At 42.6% G+C, this 21,193-nt stretch overlaps 4 protein-coding genes across 6 annotated transcripts in view; 3 read left to right on the forward strand and 1 right to left on the reverse strand.

Moving 5' to 3' along the window:
- Positions 1-132: 132 nt before the first annotated feature.
- Positions 133-2,753, forward strand: LOC118412446 (microfibril-associated glycoprotein 4-like). The gene is made up of 4 exons (XM_035815317.1): positions 133-478; positions 589-749; positions 865-1,129; positions 1,601-2,753. Exons 1-4 carry the CDS (start codon positions 256-258, stop codon positions 1,852-1,854), a joined length of 903 nt encoding a protein of 300 aa, XP_035671210.1. The 5' UTR covers positions 133-255; the 3' UTR covers positions 1,855-2,753.
- A 1,043-nt stretch (positions 2,754-3,796) lies between these two features.
- On the forward strand, positions 3,797-6,465 carry LOC118412444 (microfibril-associated glycoprotein 4-like). Its single transcript, XM_035815316.1, has 4 exons — positions 3,797-4,540; positions 4,663-4,823; positions 4,941-5,205; positions 5,678-6,465. Exons 1-4 carry the CDS (start codon positions 4,312-4,314, stop codon positions 5,926-5,928), a joined length of 906 nt encoding a protein of 301 aa, XP_035671209.1. The 5' UTR covers positions 3,797-4,311; the 3' UTR covers positions 5,929-6,465.
- Positions 6,466-10,070: 3,605 nt separating this feature from the next.
- LOC118411679 (ficolin-1-like) lies at positions 10,071-13,501 on the forward strand. The gene is given in 5 exon segments (XM_035814157.1): positions 10,071-10,631; positions 12,058-12,252; positions 12,367-12,546; positions 12,548-12,632; positions 12,864-13,501. Coding segments are annotated over 5 exon segments (1,272 nt in total). The 3' UTR covers positions 13,115-13,501.
- A 263-nt stretch (positions 13,502-13,764) lies between these two features.
- Positions 13,765-21,193, reverse strand: part of LOC118412424 (putative leucine-rich repeat-containing protein DDB_G0290503) — a 36,741-nt gene continuing 29,312 nt past the window's right edge. For all 3 annotated transcript variants that reach the window (XM_035815280.1, XM_035815279.1, XM_035815278.1), the window contains 9 exons: positions 20,332-20,504; positions 19,550-19,729; positions 18,779-18,921; positions 18,052-18,298; positions 17,301-17,387; positions 16,809-16,939; positions 16,256-16,398; positions 15,538-15,729; positions 13,765-15,155 (listed from right to left, as the gene is read on the reverse strand). In XM_035815280.1, the coding sequence (XP_035671173.1) occupies positions 14,893-15,155; positions 15,538-15,729; positions 16,256-16,398; positions 16,809-16,939; positions 17,301-17,387; positions 18,052-18,298; positions 18,779-18,921; positions 19,550-19,729; positions 20,332-20,504 (1,559 nt within the window). In that variant the 3' untranslated portion in view covers positions 13,765-14,892. The remainder of the gene's footprint in view (positions 15,156-15,537; positions 15,730-16,255; positions 16,399-16,808; positions 16,940-17,300; positions 17,388-18,051; positions 18,299-18,778; positions 18,922-19,549; positions 19,730-20,331; positions 20,505-21,193) is intronic.

Consider the following 21,193-nt stretch of genomic DNA (forward strand, 5'->3'; position numbering starts at 1 on the left):
TTTTAACCTTGGATGTCGTAGTAATGAAACTTGATCCAGCCCGCTCGCTCTTGTTCTCTTCGTTTCTGATTGTCTAACTGTAACGTTACTCCTACCTTGTATTGTGGACTACATAATAGGGAGTCGAATTTACACCCATGGATGACCAAAAACAATAGTGCAGAATGACGCTTGAAGTTGTGAGCGGAACACTTCCTTGTGGTCATATTTACATTTGACAGCGTTTCCTTAGCCAGCCAGGAAGCATTTTACGTCATGACGTCGTCTTTCCCCTGTCTCTTAACGTTCCTTGTGACGTTTGTGTTCCTGAGCTCTGCCCAGTCCGTCTGTAAACCACCGTCAGACGAGAAATGTGTGTGTAATTTGAATCCAGTGATAAATTGCAATTGTGGGAACGAGAACGGTCTCAAAGCAGAGTTGGAGCAGATGAAAATCGCCATGGACCAACTCTCACAGAAGATGGCTGATTACCCTAAAGGTATGGCAATTTAGTCTAAATAAAAGTCAGAGATCACCTAGATATTGTACAACCTTGTGGTTATGTTATAACCGTGAGAATATTAATGTTCACTGTACCATCTACCTCAGCTGACGCCAACGACACGGAAGCCGACAGGCCCCAAGACTGTCAGGACATCCTCGACAACGACGAGACCACGCCCAGCGGCGTGTACATGGTTTATCCACGGGACAACCTGGGCGGCTTCCTGGTCTTCTGTGATATGGACACGGACGGCGGCGGCTGGACGGTAAGTCTGGTCAATACACCATATTGTAAATATCAGATTTGTTTACATTTTTGTACGTCACTGTCTTATCATCTTTTTAGCTCTCGGTTTTAGTTCCGTTCTCTTGCTCGTGAAGTTGTTCCAGAAGCGCCAAGACGGAACAGTGGACTTCTTTCGGGGCTGGGCGGACTACAAGACCGGCTTCCCTTCCAACCTGAACGGCGAGTTCTGGCTGGGGAATGACAACTTGTACCGCCTGGCTGTGCAGAAAGTCTACCAGCTCAGGGTGGATATGGAGGATGTGGAGGGGAACACGGCGTACGCGGCTTACAGCACATTTGCCATCTCGCCTGAATCCCAGAACTACAAACTCCACATCGGGACTTACACCGGTACTGCAGGTGAGGTATAGTTAACGGTTTCAGTACAGGATTTTTGAACGATATTGTACCGACAATGTGTCATATGGTGCTGCCTCTGAGTTGAATTTGAACGCGTCGCGTAGATTCATGTAGATAAAATGGTATATTCTGTTAACTTTTATCAATGTTCAAAGTAAAATCTCCGTTTTTCCATTCGCGCGTACCAAGTAAGTGAGGAATATTTGGAACATTGTGCAGCAGTGTTACATCGAAAGAAAAATCGTTGGTATATGCAATTGCTCACAAAAACATGAATATTGGAGCCTAGAACTGCAAATCATAGCGTCACAGAAATAAAAGAAAGTCAAAAGATACGCATGGTCAACAAGTCATAGCTCATTTCAGCTTGTGCACATGTACATCTCAAAGCATAGGATAATCTTAAAGATAATCTAAGCGACGTGCATATTTTTTGTTGGGATCAATATAAATTATTTGTCTTTGTCACAGGGGATAGCCTGACGGTCCATGACGGGAAACCGTTCAGTACCAAGGACAGAGACAACGACGAGGACTCTTCCATAAGCTGTGCTCAGGCGCACAAAGGTGCGTGGTGGTACACTAGTTGCCACCACTCCAACCTGAACGGGCTGTACCACCTGGGTACACATGAAAGCAACGCCGACGGTGTCAACTGGTACAACTGGAAGGGTTACTACTACTCCTTGAAACGCACGGAGATGAAAATCCGGCCAACTCCATAACTTCACACATCATATTGTATCGTTCATGCCATCGAAATGGAGAGGAAAACGGCTAAAGGCTCGGCTCAATCCCATTATCGAGATTTTGATACGAAATTCCTATATATCCGGATATTATACAATAACAACTCCGTTCCTAGAACAGCATGGTCAACTTCCATGTTGTAAAATCTTGTTTTAAATCCTACATAAAAGTAAAACAGCAAAATTACTTTTCCAACACGATTGCATATGCATTAGAATAGTGTAAAACTCTATCATTACATCTAGCTTAAACCAGTTTATTCTAGCAAGCTAATTATGAAAAGATAATTCCTATTCAGTTATACATGTCAAGTCTTTATGACTTGTTGAAAGTTGTTACATTTTGGATTTGGTTTTACTTGCAGTGATCATGGATTGCTAATTATTTCCTATTATTTTCATAGAATTAAGAATACACAGTGCTTAGTATAAGTACTTGCTTAGGCTATATATTTCTTGTTTGCATAAGTTGTAATCATTATTCATTTCTTCGACGGACTATTGTGATGCATATTATCAGTATGATCCTGCATCTTTTCATTTTAATTTCTTCTTGATGTGCTAGATTCACAGAAGCGTTGGATTCAGTGTCATCGCCAGTATTTGCCACAGCTGATATAACTGTCTATCTGACCAGGGAAAAGTTTGTTGTTTTCCGCAATGACTAACTTTATGATAGGACTTTGAAGCCGATTTGGTTGGCCCTCGTCTGTTGTTTTTTCCAACTTACACCTATTTACCGACGCATTGTTATAATATAGCGACTGTCGTGACTGACTCCTGTGATGTTGTGCATTTTACTCATGTTAAACTCCACAGTAAAATTCACGACTTTTGTCTGCTGACTAGTACTAACTACTGCCGTAACTAAAATGATAATAAAGTACACTGAGATAACCATGTTCTGTTACAGATTTTCCTAATAGAAACAGTTTACATTAGCAAATTCGTAACCCATTATTACATTTATGTATTAATGTGGAAAAGCAAGATATGATATTTATGACGATGTGATCGTCTCTCTTTTGCTTGATCGCTCAAAATAGTCAACGGTTGTAGACATTGAATTTATTATTTCTTACCGCGCTAATAGTTAGTTTAACAATTAATTTTGTCTGTAAGTCTGGAAAATACTAACGTTAGTACACGAAATCCTTTAGTTATCAGTGACTGGTAATAACGGATATCTTCATATCAAGTAATCAGGTCAGTAGAAACGGTAAATGTTTTACGGTCAGAATCCATACCAACGTTAAACAGTACGAAAGTGAATTTTGCGTTTTTCTTGATCGCAACAGCCTCGGTCTTCTGCCCCTCCTCTTGTCCCTGGTCCTTGCCCTTTGACCCGTACAGGTAGTCAGCCACCAGGACCCAGAGTGTGGCCGGCCAGGTCAGGCCCAACAGTGTGTACATGGACAGGGCCACCTTGGTGTCAAACGGCAGAAAATCACTCATTAAAAAACAACAGAGTCATGGCACTCTTTTTTTTGTAATCTCTCGGTTTACTTGGAACACAAAACAATCAAACAAAACTGAACCATGTGAAGTTGCGAACACAAAACAGTGGCGCAAAACTAATACATAGAGGTTCACGAGAACTGAAGACGACAACGACGTGTCTGTTATCGGCATGGAAACATCCCTTCATATACTGCTGCGTACAGTGATGCCCGTGACCACCTATACATACGGAACACATGGCCAATGTGACCTTGTTTTGGTGGTCCATTAGTTAGTTCTTCCAGTCCCATTGACACAAGAATCCTACACAGTGATCACCTGTATAGACTGAATGCTAATGTCACTTTGGTATGTGCTTTAAAACATTTGAAAAACGGGAGTAATTGTTATGTCTTAAAAATGTGTATACTCTGTGTTTCTAAACTGACGTTTTATGACATTTTTGCTGTATAAAAAATCAATATTTTGAAGGGGAACCGTCTTCTGGTGGCCATTGTGCGGTTCGTTTGACGTTTGGATGTTACAGGTTTGGACTAGACTTACGCTTCGCGGAGAGAACATAATGGCGCAGTGTAGGTGTACAATAGCACTTCAACTTGTTAGCCAATCACGTCCTTGTGGGATATCTAAATATTGACAGTGATTTGTCACGTACAATGGATCATCTTAACGTCATGGCGTCACTTGTTCCCTGTCCCTTGACTCTCCTTGTGACGTCTGTGTTCTCGTTTTCTGCTCATTTGGTTACAACTTTGGATTTGGTAACAACTTTGGGTTTCATGAAGTAGAGCCTTCACCGAGTAGTCGCCATTGTGCGGTATGTTTGACTACCTGTGCCATTGCCTGTTTTGACTGTGACGTCAGTCGGACGCTTCACTGAGAAGATCGCCTTGAAGCGGAACACTTCCTTGTGGGACAGCTACAGTTCACAGTGTTTATCACCCAAGAGGAAGGAAGCATTCAGTTAGTGCCATGGCATCGCCTTTTCCCTGTCTCTTAACGTTCCTTGTGACGTTTGTGTTCCTGTGCTCTGCCCAGTCCGTCTGTAAACCACCGTCAGACGAGAAATGTGTGTGCAGTCCGGTGGTGAATCTGAATCCAGTGCTGAATTGTGGGAACGAGAACGGTCTTAAAGCAGAGTTGGAGCAGATGAAAATCGCCATGGAACAACTCTCACAGAAGATGGTTGATTGGCCTAAAGGTAAGACAACATTGTGGTTTGATGATATGTTTAAACAATAGTCAAAAGTTACAGAAAAGTCCTCAAACCTTATGATTATAACCGTGAGAACATACATGTGTACTGTACTACCCCTACCTCAGCTAACGCAAACGACACGGAAGCCGACAAGCCCCAAGATTGTCAGGACATCCTCGACAACGACGACACCACGCCCAGCGGCGTGTACATGGTTTATCCACGGGACAACCTGGGCGGCTTCCTGGTCTTCTGTGATATGGACACGGACGGAGGCGGCTGGACGGTAAGTCTGGTCACTATGCCATTACAAATGTTAGGTTTGTGCCCGGCATTGTCCTAACATTGAGATATTTGCTTTGTTGGCTGTCACTGTTTAAGTGTTGTTTTCTTGCTCTTGAAGTTGTTCCAGAGACGCCAAGACGGAACAGTGAACTTCTTTCGGGGCTGGGCGGACTACAAGACCGGCTTCCCTTCCAACCTGAACGGCGAGTTCTGGCTGGGGAATGACAACTTGTACCGCCTGGCCGTGCAGAAAGTCTACCAGCTCAGGGTGGATATGGAGGATGTGGAGGGGAACACGGCGTACGCGGCTTACAGGACGTTTGCCATCTCGCCTGAATCCCAGAACTACAAACTCCACATCGGGGCTTACACCGGTACTGCAGGTGAGGTATAGTTAACGGTTCTAGTACAGGATTTTGAAACGATATTGTACCCACAATGTGTCATATGGTGCTGCCTCTGAGTTGAATTTGAACGCGTCGCGTAGATTTATGTAGATAAATATGGTAGATTCTGTTAACTTTTACCAATGTTCAAAGTAAAATCTCCGTTTTTCCATTCGCGCGTACCAAGTAAGTGAGGAATATTTGGAACATTGTGGAGCAGTGTTACATCGAAAGAAAAATCGTTGGTATATGCAATTGCTCACAAAAACATGAATATTGGAGCCTAGAACTGCAAATCATAGCGTCACAGAAATAAAAGGAAGTCAAAAGATACGCATGGTCAACAAGTCATAGCTCATTTCTGCTTGTGCACATGTACATCTCAAAGCATAGGATAATCTTAAAGATAATCCAAGCGCCGTGCATATTTTTTGTTGGGATCAATATGAATTATTTGTCTTTGTCACAGGGGACAGCCTGACGGTCCATGACGGGAAACCGTTCAGTACCAAGGACAGAGACAACGATGAGGACTCTATCAGCTGTGCTCAAACGTACAAAGGTGCGTGGTGGTACGAAAGTTGCCACGGCTCCAACCTGAACGGGCTGTACCATCTGGGTACTCATGAGAGCCGCGCTGACGGGGTCAACTGGTACAACTGGAAGGGTTACAACTACTCCTTGAAGCGCACGGAGATGAAAATCCGGCCAACTCCATAGCCTCACACATTATATTGCATCGTTCACGCCATTGAAATAGAAGTGAAAACGGCTAAAGGCTAGCTGTTAATCATTTTGATACTAAATACCTATATATACGGATATCATACAATAACCACTCACTTCCTAGAACAGTATGGTCAATTTTCATGTTATAAGATCTTTCTTTAAATCTTACACTAAAACTAAAACAACAAAATTAGCTTTCCAATACGATTGCATTAGAATAATGTAAAAATCTATCTATTTCATTCATTTGTTCGAGGGACTACTGGAATGCATATCAATGGTATGATCATGCATCTTTTCACGGCTGATATGACTGTCTAACTGACCAGAGAAAATTTTGTTGCTTTCCCCAATGCCTATTTGTATGATAAGACCTGATGCCGTTTTCATTGTCCCTTTCACCGATTTGCCTACGCATTGTCATAATATAGCAATTGTCGTGACTAAGTCCTGTAATATTTAGCATTTTGTACATGTTCAACTCCACAGTAAAACTCACGACTTCCGTCTGAAGTGTGCTGACTAGTACTAACTGCTGTCGCAACTAAAATGATAATAAAGTGCGCTGACATAATCATGTTCTGTTGCAGATTTTCCTAATAGAAATAGCTTACATTAGCAAATTCGTAACCCATTGACATTGTGTATTAATGTAGAAATGCAAGATATTACATTTATGAGGATGTGAACGTCTCTCTTTTGCTTGATCGCTCAAAATGGTCAACGATTGTAGACATAGCATTTATTATTCCTTACCGCGCTAATAGCTCAGCAATTAAATGTGTGTGTAAGTCTGGAAAATACTAGTACGAAATCCTTTAGTTATCAGTGTCTGGTAACAACGTATATCGACAAGTAATCAGGATAGTGCAAAAGTAAATGTTATACGGTCAGATTCTATACCAGCGTTAAACAGTACGAATGTGACTTTTGCGTTTCCTAGATCGCAAGAGCCTCGGTCCTCTGCCCCTCCTCTTGTCCCTGCTCCTTGCCCTTTGACTCGTACAGGTAGTCAGCCACCAGGACCCAGAGTGTGGCCGGCCAGGTCAGGCCCAACAGTGTGTACATGGACAGGGCCACCTTGGTGTCAAACAGCAGGATTTACACATTGAAACATCAGAGTTATGGCATGCGTTTTGAATAATCTCTCGGTCTACTTGGAACACAAAACAAAGACACAAAACTGAACCAAGCGTAGAGGTTCACGGGAATTGAATTCGAAGACAACGACATGTCTGTTACCGGCATGGAAACATCCCTTCATATACTGCTGCGTACAGTCAAGCCTGTCGACGTCGACTACCTCTACATACGGACCACCTGGCCAATGTGACCTTGTTTTGGTGGTCCATTAGATAGTTCTTCCGTTCCCATTGAAACAAAAATCCTGGACAATTCATTTAAAAAACGGGGGTTATTGTTATGTCTTGAAAGTGAATATGGGCTGTGTTTCTAAAATGACGTTTTATGATAGTTTTTGCTGTTGGAAACAAATTGATATTCTGAATGGACCATCTCCTGGTGGCTATTGTGTGCTATTTTTTTTTTACGTTTGCATGTTAATGGTTTGGACTAGACGTTACTTCTCTCAGCTAAAACTAAATTTAGTTTTACGGTTCGCTGAGAGAACATAATGGCACGGTGTGGAATAACACTTCTACTTGTTAGCCAGTCACGTCCTTGAGGGGATATCTACATTGAGCGATTTCTTGTCACGTACGAGGGAGCATTTTAACGTCATGGCGTCACTTGTTCCCTGTCTCTGGACTTTGTTTGTGACGTCTGTGCGGACCACCAAACAAATTTGGATTTGGTGACAACTTTAGATTTGCTGAAGTAACGTTAGAACATTTACCGAGTAGTCTCATATGTGTGGTATGTTTTGCTACCTGTGACATATGCATGTTTTGACTGTGACGTCAGTCGGGCGCTTCATTGAGAGGATCGCCTTGAAGCGGAACACTTCCTTGTGGGACAGCTACAGTTCACAGAGTTTATCACCCAAGAGGAAGGAAGAATTTTAGCGTCATGGCGTCGTCTTTCCCCTGTCTCCTAACGTTCCTTGTGACGTTTGTGTTCCTGTGCTCTGCCCATTCCGTCTGTAAACCACCGTCAGACGAGAAATGTGTGTGCAGTCCGGTGGTGAATCTGAATCCAGTGCTGAATTGTGGGAACGAGAACGGTCTTAAAGCAGAGTTGGAGCAGATGAAAATCGCCATGGAACAACTCTCACAGAAGATGGTTGATTGCTCTACGCAGCACGAAATCTGGTATTTAAGCAAGCTTAAACTCAACGTAAACACGACGTTTCTTCACCCTTTCTGCAACTTAACGACTTCTATCCGTGTACGTAAAGATATCCTTTAATGTTACCTTTACGTAAGCACTTGCAGGTGCGTTTCTTCACTTTTTCACGGTGCCTTTCCGCAACTATTAGATGCTTAAATGCGTCGTTATTACCTCCATGAAATGTCATGGAGGTTATATTTACCTCCATGAAATGTAATGGAATGGAGGTTATATTTTACCCTGTGTTTGTCTGTGTGTGTGTGTGTGTGTGTGTGTGTGTAAACAAGATAACTCAAGAATGGTTGGGTGGATTGGTTTCATACTTGGTGTGTTGGTAGGGTGTGATAAAAGCTGGAAATGATTAGATTTTGGGCCCCCTAGCGGCTCCCCTTGGTACTGCAGCGCAGCGGAGGTCGCAAGCTGTTCCCTAGCCGGCTCATACTCCTCTGTCCGGCTTACTTCTCTATTTGTTCCATTTCTATGGTTTTCCCAGCGACCTATAGGAGTCTGGTAGAGACAAACTGATTCCAGCTCCGGCCCGCACGTCCCAGCTCCGGCCCACACGTTCCAGCTCCGGCCCGCACGGTCCAGCTCCGGCCCGCACAGTCCCTTTTTCACTAAAAAATTGGCCAAAAAAGTTTAAAAGTTGCCCATTTTAAGGAAATTCCGGGACGACATGCAAAACTTTTTAGCGCATTCGTTGGCTAACATGTTCGCCCATCCTCTGACCGAATATGACGGCCCAAGACCCGCTGGTGTTTGAGATTACCCCATACCTCCCGTCGCGATACCATAAGTCAGGCGCGCCTAGGCGTAGAACGCCATGGCCAAGGAAAGTTTACGCTTAACGCACAGAAGGAACGCACGATCTTTGATAAATACAGATAAGATGGATAACGTAACTGTCCATTTTCACAACCTCAAACGGTGGTCCTTTACCCGTTCCTCTTGCGACACCCATCATACCCCTGACAGTCTGACTGACTTCTATATGGCTAACAAAAATGACTATGATAGAGACTACTTACTTATACATGGTTAACAAATTACCCATGATAGAGACTATTTACTTGTATGTGGTGATCAATGTCTTGTTTTCAAATGTCTTCTGTACTGGTATATTCCACATGACACAGTCGTATGTGCGGACATGGACCGGGTAAAGAACCACCGTTTGAAGTTGTGAAAATGGACAGTTACGTTATCCATCTTATCTGTATTTATTAAAGATCGTGCGTTCCTTCTGTGCGTTAAGCGTAAACTTTCCTTGGCCATGGCGTTCTACGCCTAGGCGCGCCTGACTTATGGTTTCGCGACGGGAGGTATGGGGTAATCTCAAACACCAGCGGGTCTTGGGCCGTCATATTCGGTCAGAGGATGGGCGAACATGTTAGCCAACGAATGCGCTAAAAAGTTTTGCATGACGTCTGGAATTTCCTTAAAATGGGCAACTTTTACACTTTTTTGGCCAATTTTTTAGTGAAAAGGGGACTGTGCGGGCCGGAGCTGGACCGTGCGGGCCGGAGCTGGAACGTGTGGGCCGGAGCTGGGACGTGCGGGCCGGAGCTGGAATCAGTGCGGGCCGGAGCTGGACCGTGCGGGCAAGAGCTGGACCGTGCGGGCCGGAGCTGGAGTTTAACGGGGGTGTTCAACAGGGAGGTTAAATATCTAATCTCCTTGCTTTCAACGCTACCTCTCCGACATCTTTTTCTGTAACTATCAATCTCCACCTCTGTAAAGAAAATTCAGAGAGTTTTCTGAAAAGTAAGCTCAAACGCAAAAGGTAACGGAACGATATCGGAAGATACGATACTACTGGAAAAAATAAACGATATCTTTCCGACATGATTCTTGCACCTGTACATAGCATCTTTTTATGTAAACCCGAGATCAACCAACGACGCGCCCAGGCCTCAGCTGTCCTACAGTCCCTGTGGAAACCTCTCTGGCGACATCGCCACATCTCCCTGCAGACCAAACAACGAGTCTACAACTCCTCAGTTATCTCAGTCCTCCTGTACGGCTCAGAAACCTGGGCAATGAACAACACTCTGGCAGCCCGGCTCGACGGATTTGACTCTCGAGCCCTGAGGAGGATCACGGGCACCCGCTGGCACGAGCGCGTGCGCAACACTGAACTTAGAGAACAGACCGGGCAACCACCCGCCTCCTCCCTTGCAGCGATGAGAAGGGTTCGCTGGTACGGGCACGTCCTCCGACTCCCTCCAGAGCACCCCACCAGAGCCCTACTTGATTTTAACCCTAAGAAGGCAGGATGGCGGCGACCAAGAGGGGCCCCCCGCACCCGCTGGATGGATGTCGTAACCCGTGACCTGCAGAGCATTAACATCACTCTCCACCAGGCGCAGCAAGCAGCCACGAACAGAGGATGGTGGAGAACCATAGTACAGAAAGTCGGCTCTACGCACCACGTGCAAGAGGACGAGTGAGTGAGTGAGTGGTTTCGTCAAACACTCTAACACAGAAGGAGTTATTCAGGCGAAAGTCGGTACTTTAGTGAACGGCGCATGTGGTATATTGAGCGGAAATACTCGTAATTTGGTAAAAGCAATGCCTCTTCTTCAAATAATGATTAACGCTACCTTTCCGACATCTTTTTTGCACCTATACATTCCAATTGTTCTGTTATATGTAAGTTTTAACCAGGAGTAAATGTTGCTTTTCTTGGTTAAACTTAACACGTTAACACAGCAGGAGCTATTCAGGCGAAGCCGCTGCGTTAGTGAGGGCGCATGTGGTATATTGAGCGGAAAATACTCTTAATTTGGTAAAAACAATGCCTCTTCTTCAAATAATGATTAACGCTACCTTTCCGACATCTTTTTTCCACCTATACATAAAAGGGGGGAGGTTTGCTTAAACCTACCCCCTTTTATGTAAAGTCAGCTCAAATGTAGCGGAAAGACATCGGAAAGATTGTATCTGTTATATGTAGCTTTCACACAGGAGATTTGCTTTTCTTGCTTAAACTTAACACGCTAACACAGCAGGAGCTACTCATTTGAAGCCACTGCTTTAGTGAACGACGCATGTGGTATATTGAGCGGAAAATACTCTTAATTTGGTAAAAGCAATGCCTCTTATTTAAATAAAGATTAACGCTACCTTTCCGACATCTTTTTTCCACATACACATAAAAGGGGGGAGGCTTGCTTAAACCTCCCCCCTTTTATGTAAAGTCAGCTCAAATGTAGCGGAAAGACATCGGAAATATTGTATCTGTTATATGTAGCTTTCACACAGGAGCAATGTCTCTTCTTAAAAATAAACGCTACCATTCTGACATATTTTTTGCACCTATACATAAAAGGGGGAGGTCTCCATAGACCTATACTAATAAGAGTATGTAAAATGGGATCAATTGTAACGGAAGGGCAATGTGTATGTAATTTCCACCTTAGAGAACCACGAAAATAAAAAAAAGGCGAAGGTCAACTGATTGTATGTAAACGTACGGTCGGTTCACAGCCTGTAGGTGTATTCTGTACATAAGCAATACCCGTTTCATCTATACGGCACATATAAGGATGTTTAAAGGTTATGTAAAGATATCACATGTATTTAATTTGCCTTAACGAATACGGAAAGGTTACGGAAATGTAAAACCATGGTTTCCGTGGTCTTTACGATGCCGTATAAACTCTGCGGAAATATTTTCCCACCTTTAGGCTACATTTAAGTATCTCGGAAAGTATGCTTAAATATTCGTTTTCGTGCTGTGCTAAAGGTAAGGCAATTTAGTCTGAATAAAAGTCAGAGAGTACCTAGATGTTGTACTGTACAACCTTCTAATAATGTTATAACCATGAGAATATACATGTGTATTGCATTACCCCTACCTCAGCTGACGAAAACGACACAGAAGCCGACAAGCCCCAAGATTGTCAGGACATCCTCGACAACGACGAGACCACGCCCAGCGGCGTGTACATGGTTTATCCACGGGACAACCTGGGCGGCTTCCTGGTCTTCTGTGATATGGACACGGACGGAGGCGGCTGGACGGTAAGTCTGGTCACTTTACCATTGTAAATATCAGATTTGATTACATTTTGTGCACGTCACTGTCTTATCATCTTTTTAGCTCTCGGTTTTAGTGTTGTTTCCTTGCTCTTAAAGTTGTTCCAGAGACGCCAAGACGGAACAGTGGACTTCTTTCGGGGCTGGGCGGACTACAAGACCGGCTTCCCTTCCAACCTGAACGGCGAGTTCTGGCTGGGGAATGACAACTTGTACCGCCTGGCCGTGCAGAAAGTCTACCAGCTCAGGGTGGATATGGAGGATGTGGAGGAGAAACACGGTGTACGCGGCTTACAGCACGTTTGTCATCTCGCCTGAATCCCAGAACTACAAACTCCACATCGGGACTTACAGCGGTACTTCAGGTAAATTTATGTTATGTTGAAGCACAGGATCTTGTCACGGTATTGTCCCGGCAATATATCACATGGTCCTGCCTATGAGTCAAAAGATATGCATGGTCTACAATGCAATTCATAGCTCATGATCATTTCAACTTGTAAATATGTATATCTAAAGGCAAAGGATAATCTCAAAGATAACCCATGCTACGTGCATCTCTGTTATTGGGATGTTAATATTTGTCTTTGTCACAGGGAATAGCCTGACGGGCCATGACGGGAAACCATTCAGTACCAAGGACAGAGACAACGATGAGGACTCTGTCAACTGTGCTCAGTCGTACAAAGGTGCGTGGTGGTACGTTGATTGCCACTCCTCCAACCTGAACGGGCTGTACCACCTGGGTCCTCATGAGAGTAACGCCGACGGCGTCAACTGGAACCGCTGGAAGGGTTACAACTACTCCTTGAAACGCACGGAGATGAAAATCCGACCAGCTCCATAATTTCTTGCATTTTATTGTATCTTTTTCATGCCACTGAAACAGATATGAATACTGTCAATCCCATCTGCAAGATGGACTTTGCTCTTTTTTGGCTTTACTTGTAGTGTCAGTGATCATGACTTGCAAGGCTGTTCTATTCTTTTCATAGAATTAAGAATACACATAGTGCTTAGCAGAAGTACTCACCAATATCTCTCAATGGTAGCTTTGATTTCCCACATACGAGTTCATTGTTGATACCTGCATTATGATAACTCGTCACTGGAGGGCGCCGTTTTACATGCCGTGACAACGTTACATTGTGACAAGTGTGAACGTTGCATGCGTATCAGTCCCAACAGAATGTCCATATTAGTCAGCGAACACCACAAATAGATACGTCTTGTTCAGATGGTCTTCTAGACTCGTCATGATCACTTTTCTTTTATTAAAGCTTCAAATTTCTAGTAACTTGCACTGAATTTTATCTGTTTTCCAGTGTTTAGGTTTACTTTACCTTCACTTTTTATTTTCAGTAATTATACTGAACAGTACATAAGTACATAACGTTATCTTATAAACCAGTATGTATTAGTTACATGTTGATTTATGTTCTTACCCTTGCATAGTATGACTTACTAATACTACACAAACACAAATGACAATAAAGGAGACATGTAAAAAGTATTTTATTCTACATAAAAAGCAAACATCACCAGACAATTTTGGCACATATACATATATTGTTTTTCTTTCTGATACACACATATAGAAAGTCATTATAAAATTTACAAAGCTCCCCTGAAATATACAATAGTTCTATATACAAAGAAATCTTTCTATAAAAAATAGTTTCTGAGATTTTGCATATTAAATGCATCTTAGAAACAAGACGCAAAGGATAAAAAATCTTACAATAGTTGGTATTTTGCAAATAGAGTATTCACAAAATTTAGAATATTTACAATATACTTTGAATAAAACATGCATTAAAACAAAGTAGATTTCTCTATAATTTGTATTCTTAGATTCTCACATGACCATTTGGTAAATCTGTAAAACAATTCTATATAAAACAATTTTACTCTGCATATGATTTCATCAACTGAATTATATAACTGACTCACAACTTGAGTCTTTGCAGCTGCCTGGTTAGCAACAGTGTCTTGATTTTGACCATGCAGAGTGTTGTCCATGGTCAATACAAGATCCTTTGGGAGGCTCTACGAAAATGTTTTCCGTTTTGTAGGCGTGGCATCTAACCAACTGTCAGCCAAACAGATGATCTGCTTTACTTAAGAAAACATTTAGGCAATTGCCCGAATGGCTGACAGCTGGTTACAGTCAATGTCCACAAAAGTGGAAACTTCAGCCCGGATCAGTAGAGCCTCCCCACGGTATATTGTATAGGTTGCAGGTGAGGCTCTCTGCAAAGTATAATGTACTATGATATGATTTTGCCTTTCAAACAGTACAATATACATGTACATCACACAGACCCTTTGTCTTGTAAGTCATGAAGTGTAAATGAACTGTAAGCTATATACAAATAGATACAAATTTGCTCCTGTTACATATTAATTGATAATTATCTTCATTTTTAAAGTGTTTGGCTTCTATCACAGCTTTCATAGCCAAAGAGATTTCTGATGTCAAAGCTCATTAAGTGTCTATCCAAAGCTAGAATGACTACTGTCATAAAGGCACTTTGAATTGATTTTAACAAGTGAGAAGTCTTTCATTGACAGTTACTACTATTATTTTTGGCGATGCCTCAGGGGCTAGCCTAGTTGTGGTTGCTATGTGCCAACAGTCTCAGACTGCTGTGACGTGTCAGTCATGACGGACGTCGCACGATCTTCATACTGCACCTCGGAGCTCTCCTGTACCTCCTGAGTCTCAGGGGGGTGTTCTTCAGGAGGAAGAGGGTGGTCTTCTTGGGGAGGGGGGTGTACTTCAGTAGGAGGGGTGGCAGGGGGTAGTAGAGCAGGACTGGGGCCTATGGATGAGCCAGGGGGGGAGCGAGGAGGGGAGGTGGGGCCTGGTGCAGGGGAGGCCGATTCTGCAATGGAGAATGATAAAGTTTAGGATGTTGAAAATAATAATAATGTCAGCTGTTTGTGACAAGAAAAACTTCCTGATATAAGATTTGAAAGCATCTCAATTGTTAGCTGATGCTCCTTGCTAATTCACACAAGTGCATTACATTTATACATACATATCAGGTCACAGGAACTCCATATTAGAGAACTATCCACTTTGTTGAGTATAGTTGTGTCTTGTTATTCAGTGACTTACCAACATGATCAAACTATTCATGGCAGTCCTGTCATAATTTGGGGCAAGAAAAATGAAATTATTCTACTACAGTAACTGTATACTAACAGTAAACTGTAGTACTTGTTGCTTCATATGCATAGAAAACATCAGAAACTGTGCCATACCTGCAGTGAGCTGTCCTGTTTGCGAGGTGGAGGGGCGAGACTTTTTCTCGGAGGTCGGAAGTCGGATTGGCGGGAGCGGGCGCGAGCTCGGTAGGTCAGAGAGTTGGAAGGGCGCGACTCTGGCGCCGGCACTGGCGGGGTGTCGAGGCATGGGGGTGGAGGGGGGCGGCTCAAACCCACGCACGTCTGCACCTGGGGTGGAAACAATAGAACAGCTTTCCATTTAACATAAGCCCAGCAAAAACAACTTCAACATATATTCATATTTTTAATCCAAAATGATACCTTTCCCAAAACTGCCTGTTATCATTAAAATGCATGCCCTATGTATTGAATTTCAGCTACTGACCTTAATTTAAGAAACTCAAAGAATATGTTTAACAAATGCTGGAGAGGGGTAATCTATACAAGTGTTTCCAGAAGTAGTCAAGCAAGTTTCTAACGTTTATTCTTAACACTTTCAGTCAGAACAGGAACTAGATATATTTCTTCAAACACCAAGTTGCAGTCGCCGGGCAACAGAGGTCATGGTGGACTCAGGAAATAAAAGTTTTGGGACTTTCCAGTGTAAATGTGCTGAAAAAAGCTGTTTGGAATGTGGTAGGAAGACTAGCAAACTGCTGCCCAACTGTGCTGGCAATGATCTTTTGAGACTAATGTTGACCAATAAGATAATTGATTTCCCCCTGTGGGCCCAATGATAATTGGCCTTTCATACCTGTGGTAGAATGTGGTCTCTTGGGTTTCTTGCTGGATGCCCCAGTGCCTGATGGTCTGGACAGGGTCATGTATGACCTGACGTTCGTCTGTGAGATGTTCTTTAGTCGGTCGTCTCCAATACTCGGCTTGGGAATCCTCAAACTGGTAAAAAATGCAGACAAATTCAAACCATTAGAATGTAAGTTCTCATCTCCAAGCTGATGTTGGGTAGGAAACTGGAAAGTTTCATATCTGCCTTTATTTCTTACATACAACTGTACTTCCCCAAACAGTAGATCAGAAAAGTTATGATTTTCTATCCCAACCTCATCTTGGAGATTAGAGAATTCACCTTAGTCAGCAATTAACATGCTAAAAACAGAGACAACAGAAAAAAAAACTTTTGATGGCTAAACTATGAACTGAAATATGATTTCTTTCCTAAAATACTAGATCTGCTGTTTGCTTTCTGTTAGTCTAACATTTTATTTTTGTTAAGATTTCAATGAAGCTTTTAAAAAGATGACAAGTCTGCTGCTAGTATTGCAAAAGTTTAAAGTTCACACACAGACCTGATGGTATTTCGACCAATCAGCATCCTGTTGACATCCAGCTCCAGGATACGAGGTGTGTTGATGAAATTTGTGCCAGAAGGGCTCGCCCCATTGGTCTCTGCCGGAGGGTGAGCATGGGAATTCCTCGGCTGTTGGAAAACAAAAAGATTAGACCCAAATCAACTCAATTTCCATTGTTTGAACAATTTTGAAATAGTTTGTAATCTGATTCAGTTGTAATGTTGCAGAGAACAGTGTTTTTACACAATCATAGTAAATGCATAAATGTTGTTCTGACATAATAATTATCTCTGAATTTATGGCTATTTCTTAATACAATAACCTTCAGTCAGCCAAAAATTAGGAGAAACCTGTGAGTGTTTGCTGCATTGGCACACAATTTGTTTACTGGGTTAAGCACTGAGACAAAAAAGGGGCACTTATTCTAATACATTATGTATAGGGGCTAATGTTTTTTATACAACATGCAGGGTTTCAAAATATACTCACACTCCAAGTAGTTTCCATTGGATCCACAACTACATACTCAGCACCATGTACAGGCAGGTCTACCTCTTCTACATCCTCCTCCTCTTTCTGGAACCACAAAAGGATGAGATTAATACATTTGATATAATACTGTTACAACACTTAGTATAATTCATTCATAGTCATGTACACTAAATCACACATTGTAGCAAATTTGCAATTTTTTGGATGGGACATAAAACCTGACATCTTGTGTTTGAGAGGAGATTAGTATATACCCTGAGCATGTTAGGGAGAACCCACCACACTTACCAATGAGAGTAGGGGTCCTCCCAGTGTGCAATGTGCGAGCCATCTCTTTGTTTGTTTGTTTGTCTGTTTGGCTTAACCAGTTTTATTCATTAAATACAAGCTGTGTAAGACCAAATCAAAAGGTTTGATCCCCTCACACTGAAATGACTCCCACTCTTTTTGACATTAGTGGGGAGGGATTCTTAACATCCTTGAGGTGTGGCTCTCCTCAAACATACATGTAGAACCCCTGGCTTTACCTTTCATCCAAAAGGACGTCCCAACCCGAAAATTAATCTTTTTTACCTGTTTTGAACTCAAAAGGCTAACCCTTATTGATAGCATATATAGTTAGGCAGCCTTGACTATGATGTATCAGTGAATCAAACAAGTATAGTATTGATAGACTTTACCCCTGAGGCGTCGCCAAAAAAAGTTTAGATGCAAGAATCACAGAGAAAAACAACAAACGAACCCCTACCCTGATTTGAGGAATGGATGGTTTGTCCCTGCTGTGTGTAGTATGGACCACCCCTGATGTCGGCCCGACGTGCACCGCGGCATACATGGCGGCTGCGGCGTCGCTCGGGTGTCGTGCGGCGGCAGGGGTGGGCGCGGGAGTCTTCATCAGGCGGATGGGGGGCGCGTCGCAGAAGTGGGTGTACCTCCCGCAGTTCGGCGTGCGAAAGTTGTTGCTGATTTTTCCGTCATACTTCCGTAACCTCGCTCTAAAGTTGTACAGATCAAAAAGTCACAAACTTAACAAAAGCACCCATGAAAAAGGGGCAATCAACTCAAACTCATTCATATAAAACTCATATAGTGCCATAGAAAATTTTAACACAGTTTGATAAACTACAGTCATAGACTATGACTCCAAAGCACACGAAAAAGGAGTTACCAAGTTTTACCCATACAATCATATACACGTATACGGTGTAATAAAAAAGAAATCCAGGTGTCTTCCTCAGTTTAGTTTAACTAATAACCAAAATCTTTCGCTGGTCATTACACGAATGACCAATGCTCTATTAATAGTCTTATGTAATTTCAGGTTTCCTAGCCAGAGTTACAGAGTTATTTCAGAACAATCTATTCTATCGTTTTTTTCAGGGCAGGCATAATGCACAACTGGGTACCTTGACGAGTTTGTCTGTCACATTTAACACAACAGACTACCATACATATATATAATGTATTCCCCTTACCTTCCCCTGTAAGCAAACATAGGTTTGATGAGGAAGATGCCAGACTCCTGTTCTATAGTCTCCAGTGTGTCCATCAGGAGGTTAGCCAGGCGCACACGATGGTCTCCCATACGGTCCATCTGGGCACTCCACTTCTGGGCTCGCTGCAGAAAAACAACACACACTCTGTTAGTCTCTTCATCCTTTGACTATGCTTTTCTATGACTTTTAGAAGTTACAGTTCGAATTCTACAATGCCGATGATCTGAGCACTCCATTTCAGTACTGACTGGATAAAAAAACGACATGAAAATATAAAGAATTTTTAAAATATTGGGAATGGTGCAAACATTTCTAGACGACTATTATGTAAATCATCACTACATGTACATTTGAAAAATCATGACTATCCTTCAACCCCTTATTGAGCTATTCTCTTGAAAAGTCTGCGGCAAAAGTTGGCTCCTGCAGTTAAAAAATGCTACCACTCAAAAATTAAGAACCATAGCATATCAAGCACGATGTATGAAAACTCAAAGTTCTGCTGCAGTACCTTGGAAAGTTGCAAGGGGGCACACTATTCAAATTGACCCTCATTTTCCTAACCACTACCCACTTATGAAATGTCATTTGGATCCATCCACAGCTTCTTGACTTGTGTGATTAACATACAGACATGCATGCATGCACACACGTACATGCACGCACACACGCACACACACACACAGAGTCACATTTCAAACATGTAAACCATGCTCCCAGTCACCCCCCCCCCCCCACACACACACAAACCTTGTTCTGCAGTGTCTCCATTTTCTCCAGTAGTTTGAAGACGTCTCCGTTCAGACTGGAGCTGCGCCGCACGTTCTCCTCCACAGCCTTCATCTCGCTGTGGTGCAGGTACTTCTCCGCTAGGTGGCGCAGCCGCCTCCCCGGGATCTCCACGTACTGGTCCATCATGCCCACCACTTCCTGTGGGAACAACATGAGGATTGTTATTGTTATTGTTTAAATGTTTGTTGTAATCTGTCAGGTCAGAACACACCTACATTACATTACAACTTGAGGCTGCGACTGACTGACAAATGGCGAACCAAATATTTCACAGATCATTTTACAAATTTCATAGACAAAGAATAATTTTTTAACCTTTTGTGTGTTTTGCTGTCTTTAAAATTATGCATCGTGCAGCATATTCCATTAAGGGTCACACAAATCCAATTTGGTTGCTCTAAGGTCTATGCAACATTTCTAAACTGGGGCCCGACCAAGCAGCTTTTGGGAATGAAAAGCATGATATAAAACTAAAAGACACCAAACTACACAAGACGTAATGAGAATAGTTATGGGCATAATTTGTGTATATCTTTACATATACGTATTACGTTAAATGATATCCTACTACATGTAAGTTGGGCAGTCTCAGTGGTATGTCAGATGAGCTGACAAAAAGAAACATAACTTATTATGACCTCATACAACTCCAGAGTTGGAATACAATGATTGATTGACTGACAAGTTGACAGATTGATTCATGAATGGATGGATTAATGGATGGATTGACCAATCCTGACCTCATACACGTCCGGAGACAGTCGTCCACTGTTGACCGCTCTCTTCAGGCTCTTGGCGTTCCTGTCCGAGTCCAGCCGGGAGAACATGATGGCAGATTCCACTACAGGCTGGGGGTGGGTCTGCTCTGCAGGAGTTTCTGGCACATTGTACTTCACTGGACTAGGCTGGGGGCCTATGGTCAATGGGAGAAACTATTTGAAGTTCTGCATCTTTCCTACATGTAGATAATGTCAACATCTGATGACCACTACAGGTGGGTGGCAGGTCTTGTTCGTGTACTTTGTATTGTAATAGACTGACTACGGTTCTGACTCACAGGATAAATTAAACCAATAGCATACTGCAGATGTTTGTTAAGACTGCAGATTTATCTTTTTCTTGATATATCAATAGAAGTCTCTTACATAGCATTGAACTTACAAAATTCAATGTCCTTTAAACAGCATTCAACAGATTTTAAGCAGTAATGTCAGTCATGCTTAAGGTTTTTAAATGCATCAGTATAGTTCTTTAATGTATATAGTGAATGACTGAGCAATTCAGGGTCCTCTTTAAGCCCCCTTTACAAATCAAGAATTTAGCTCGGGCGAGCTGTCATCCAGCTCTAGCTTTCCAGGAGGTATGACCCTGATGCCGACGAAGAAACTCTGCCATTTGTTCGTAGGCATCAGGGTCATAATTCCTCGTAATTTAGAGCTCGCTGACAACTCGGCCGAGCTAAATTCTTGATTTGTAAAGGGGGCTTAAAGAGGACCCTGAATTGCTCAGCCATTCACTATATACATTAAAGAACTATCCTGATGCATTTAAAAACCTTAAGCATGACTGACATTCCTGCTTAAAATCTGTTGAATGCTGTTT

Source organism: Branchiostoma floridae, chromosome 3 (assembly GCF_000003815.2).
Source record: "Branchiostoma floridae strain S238N-H82 chromosome 3, Bfl_VNyyK, whole genome shotgun sequence".
NCBI classification, from domain to species: Eukaryota; Metazoa; Chordata; class Leptocardii; order Amphioxiformes; family Branchiostomatidae; genus Branchiostoma; species Branchiostoma floridae.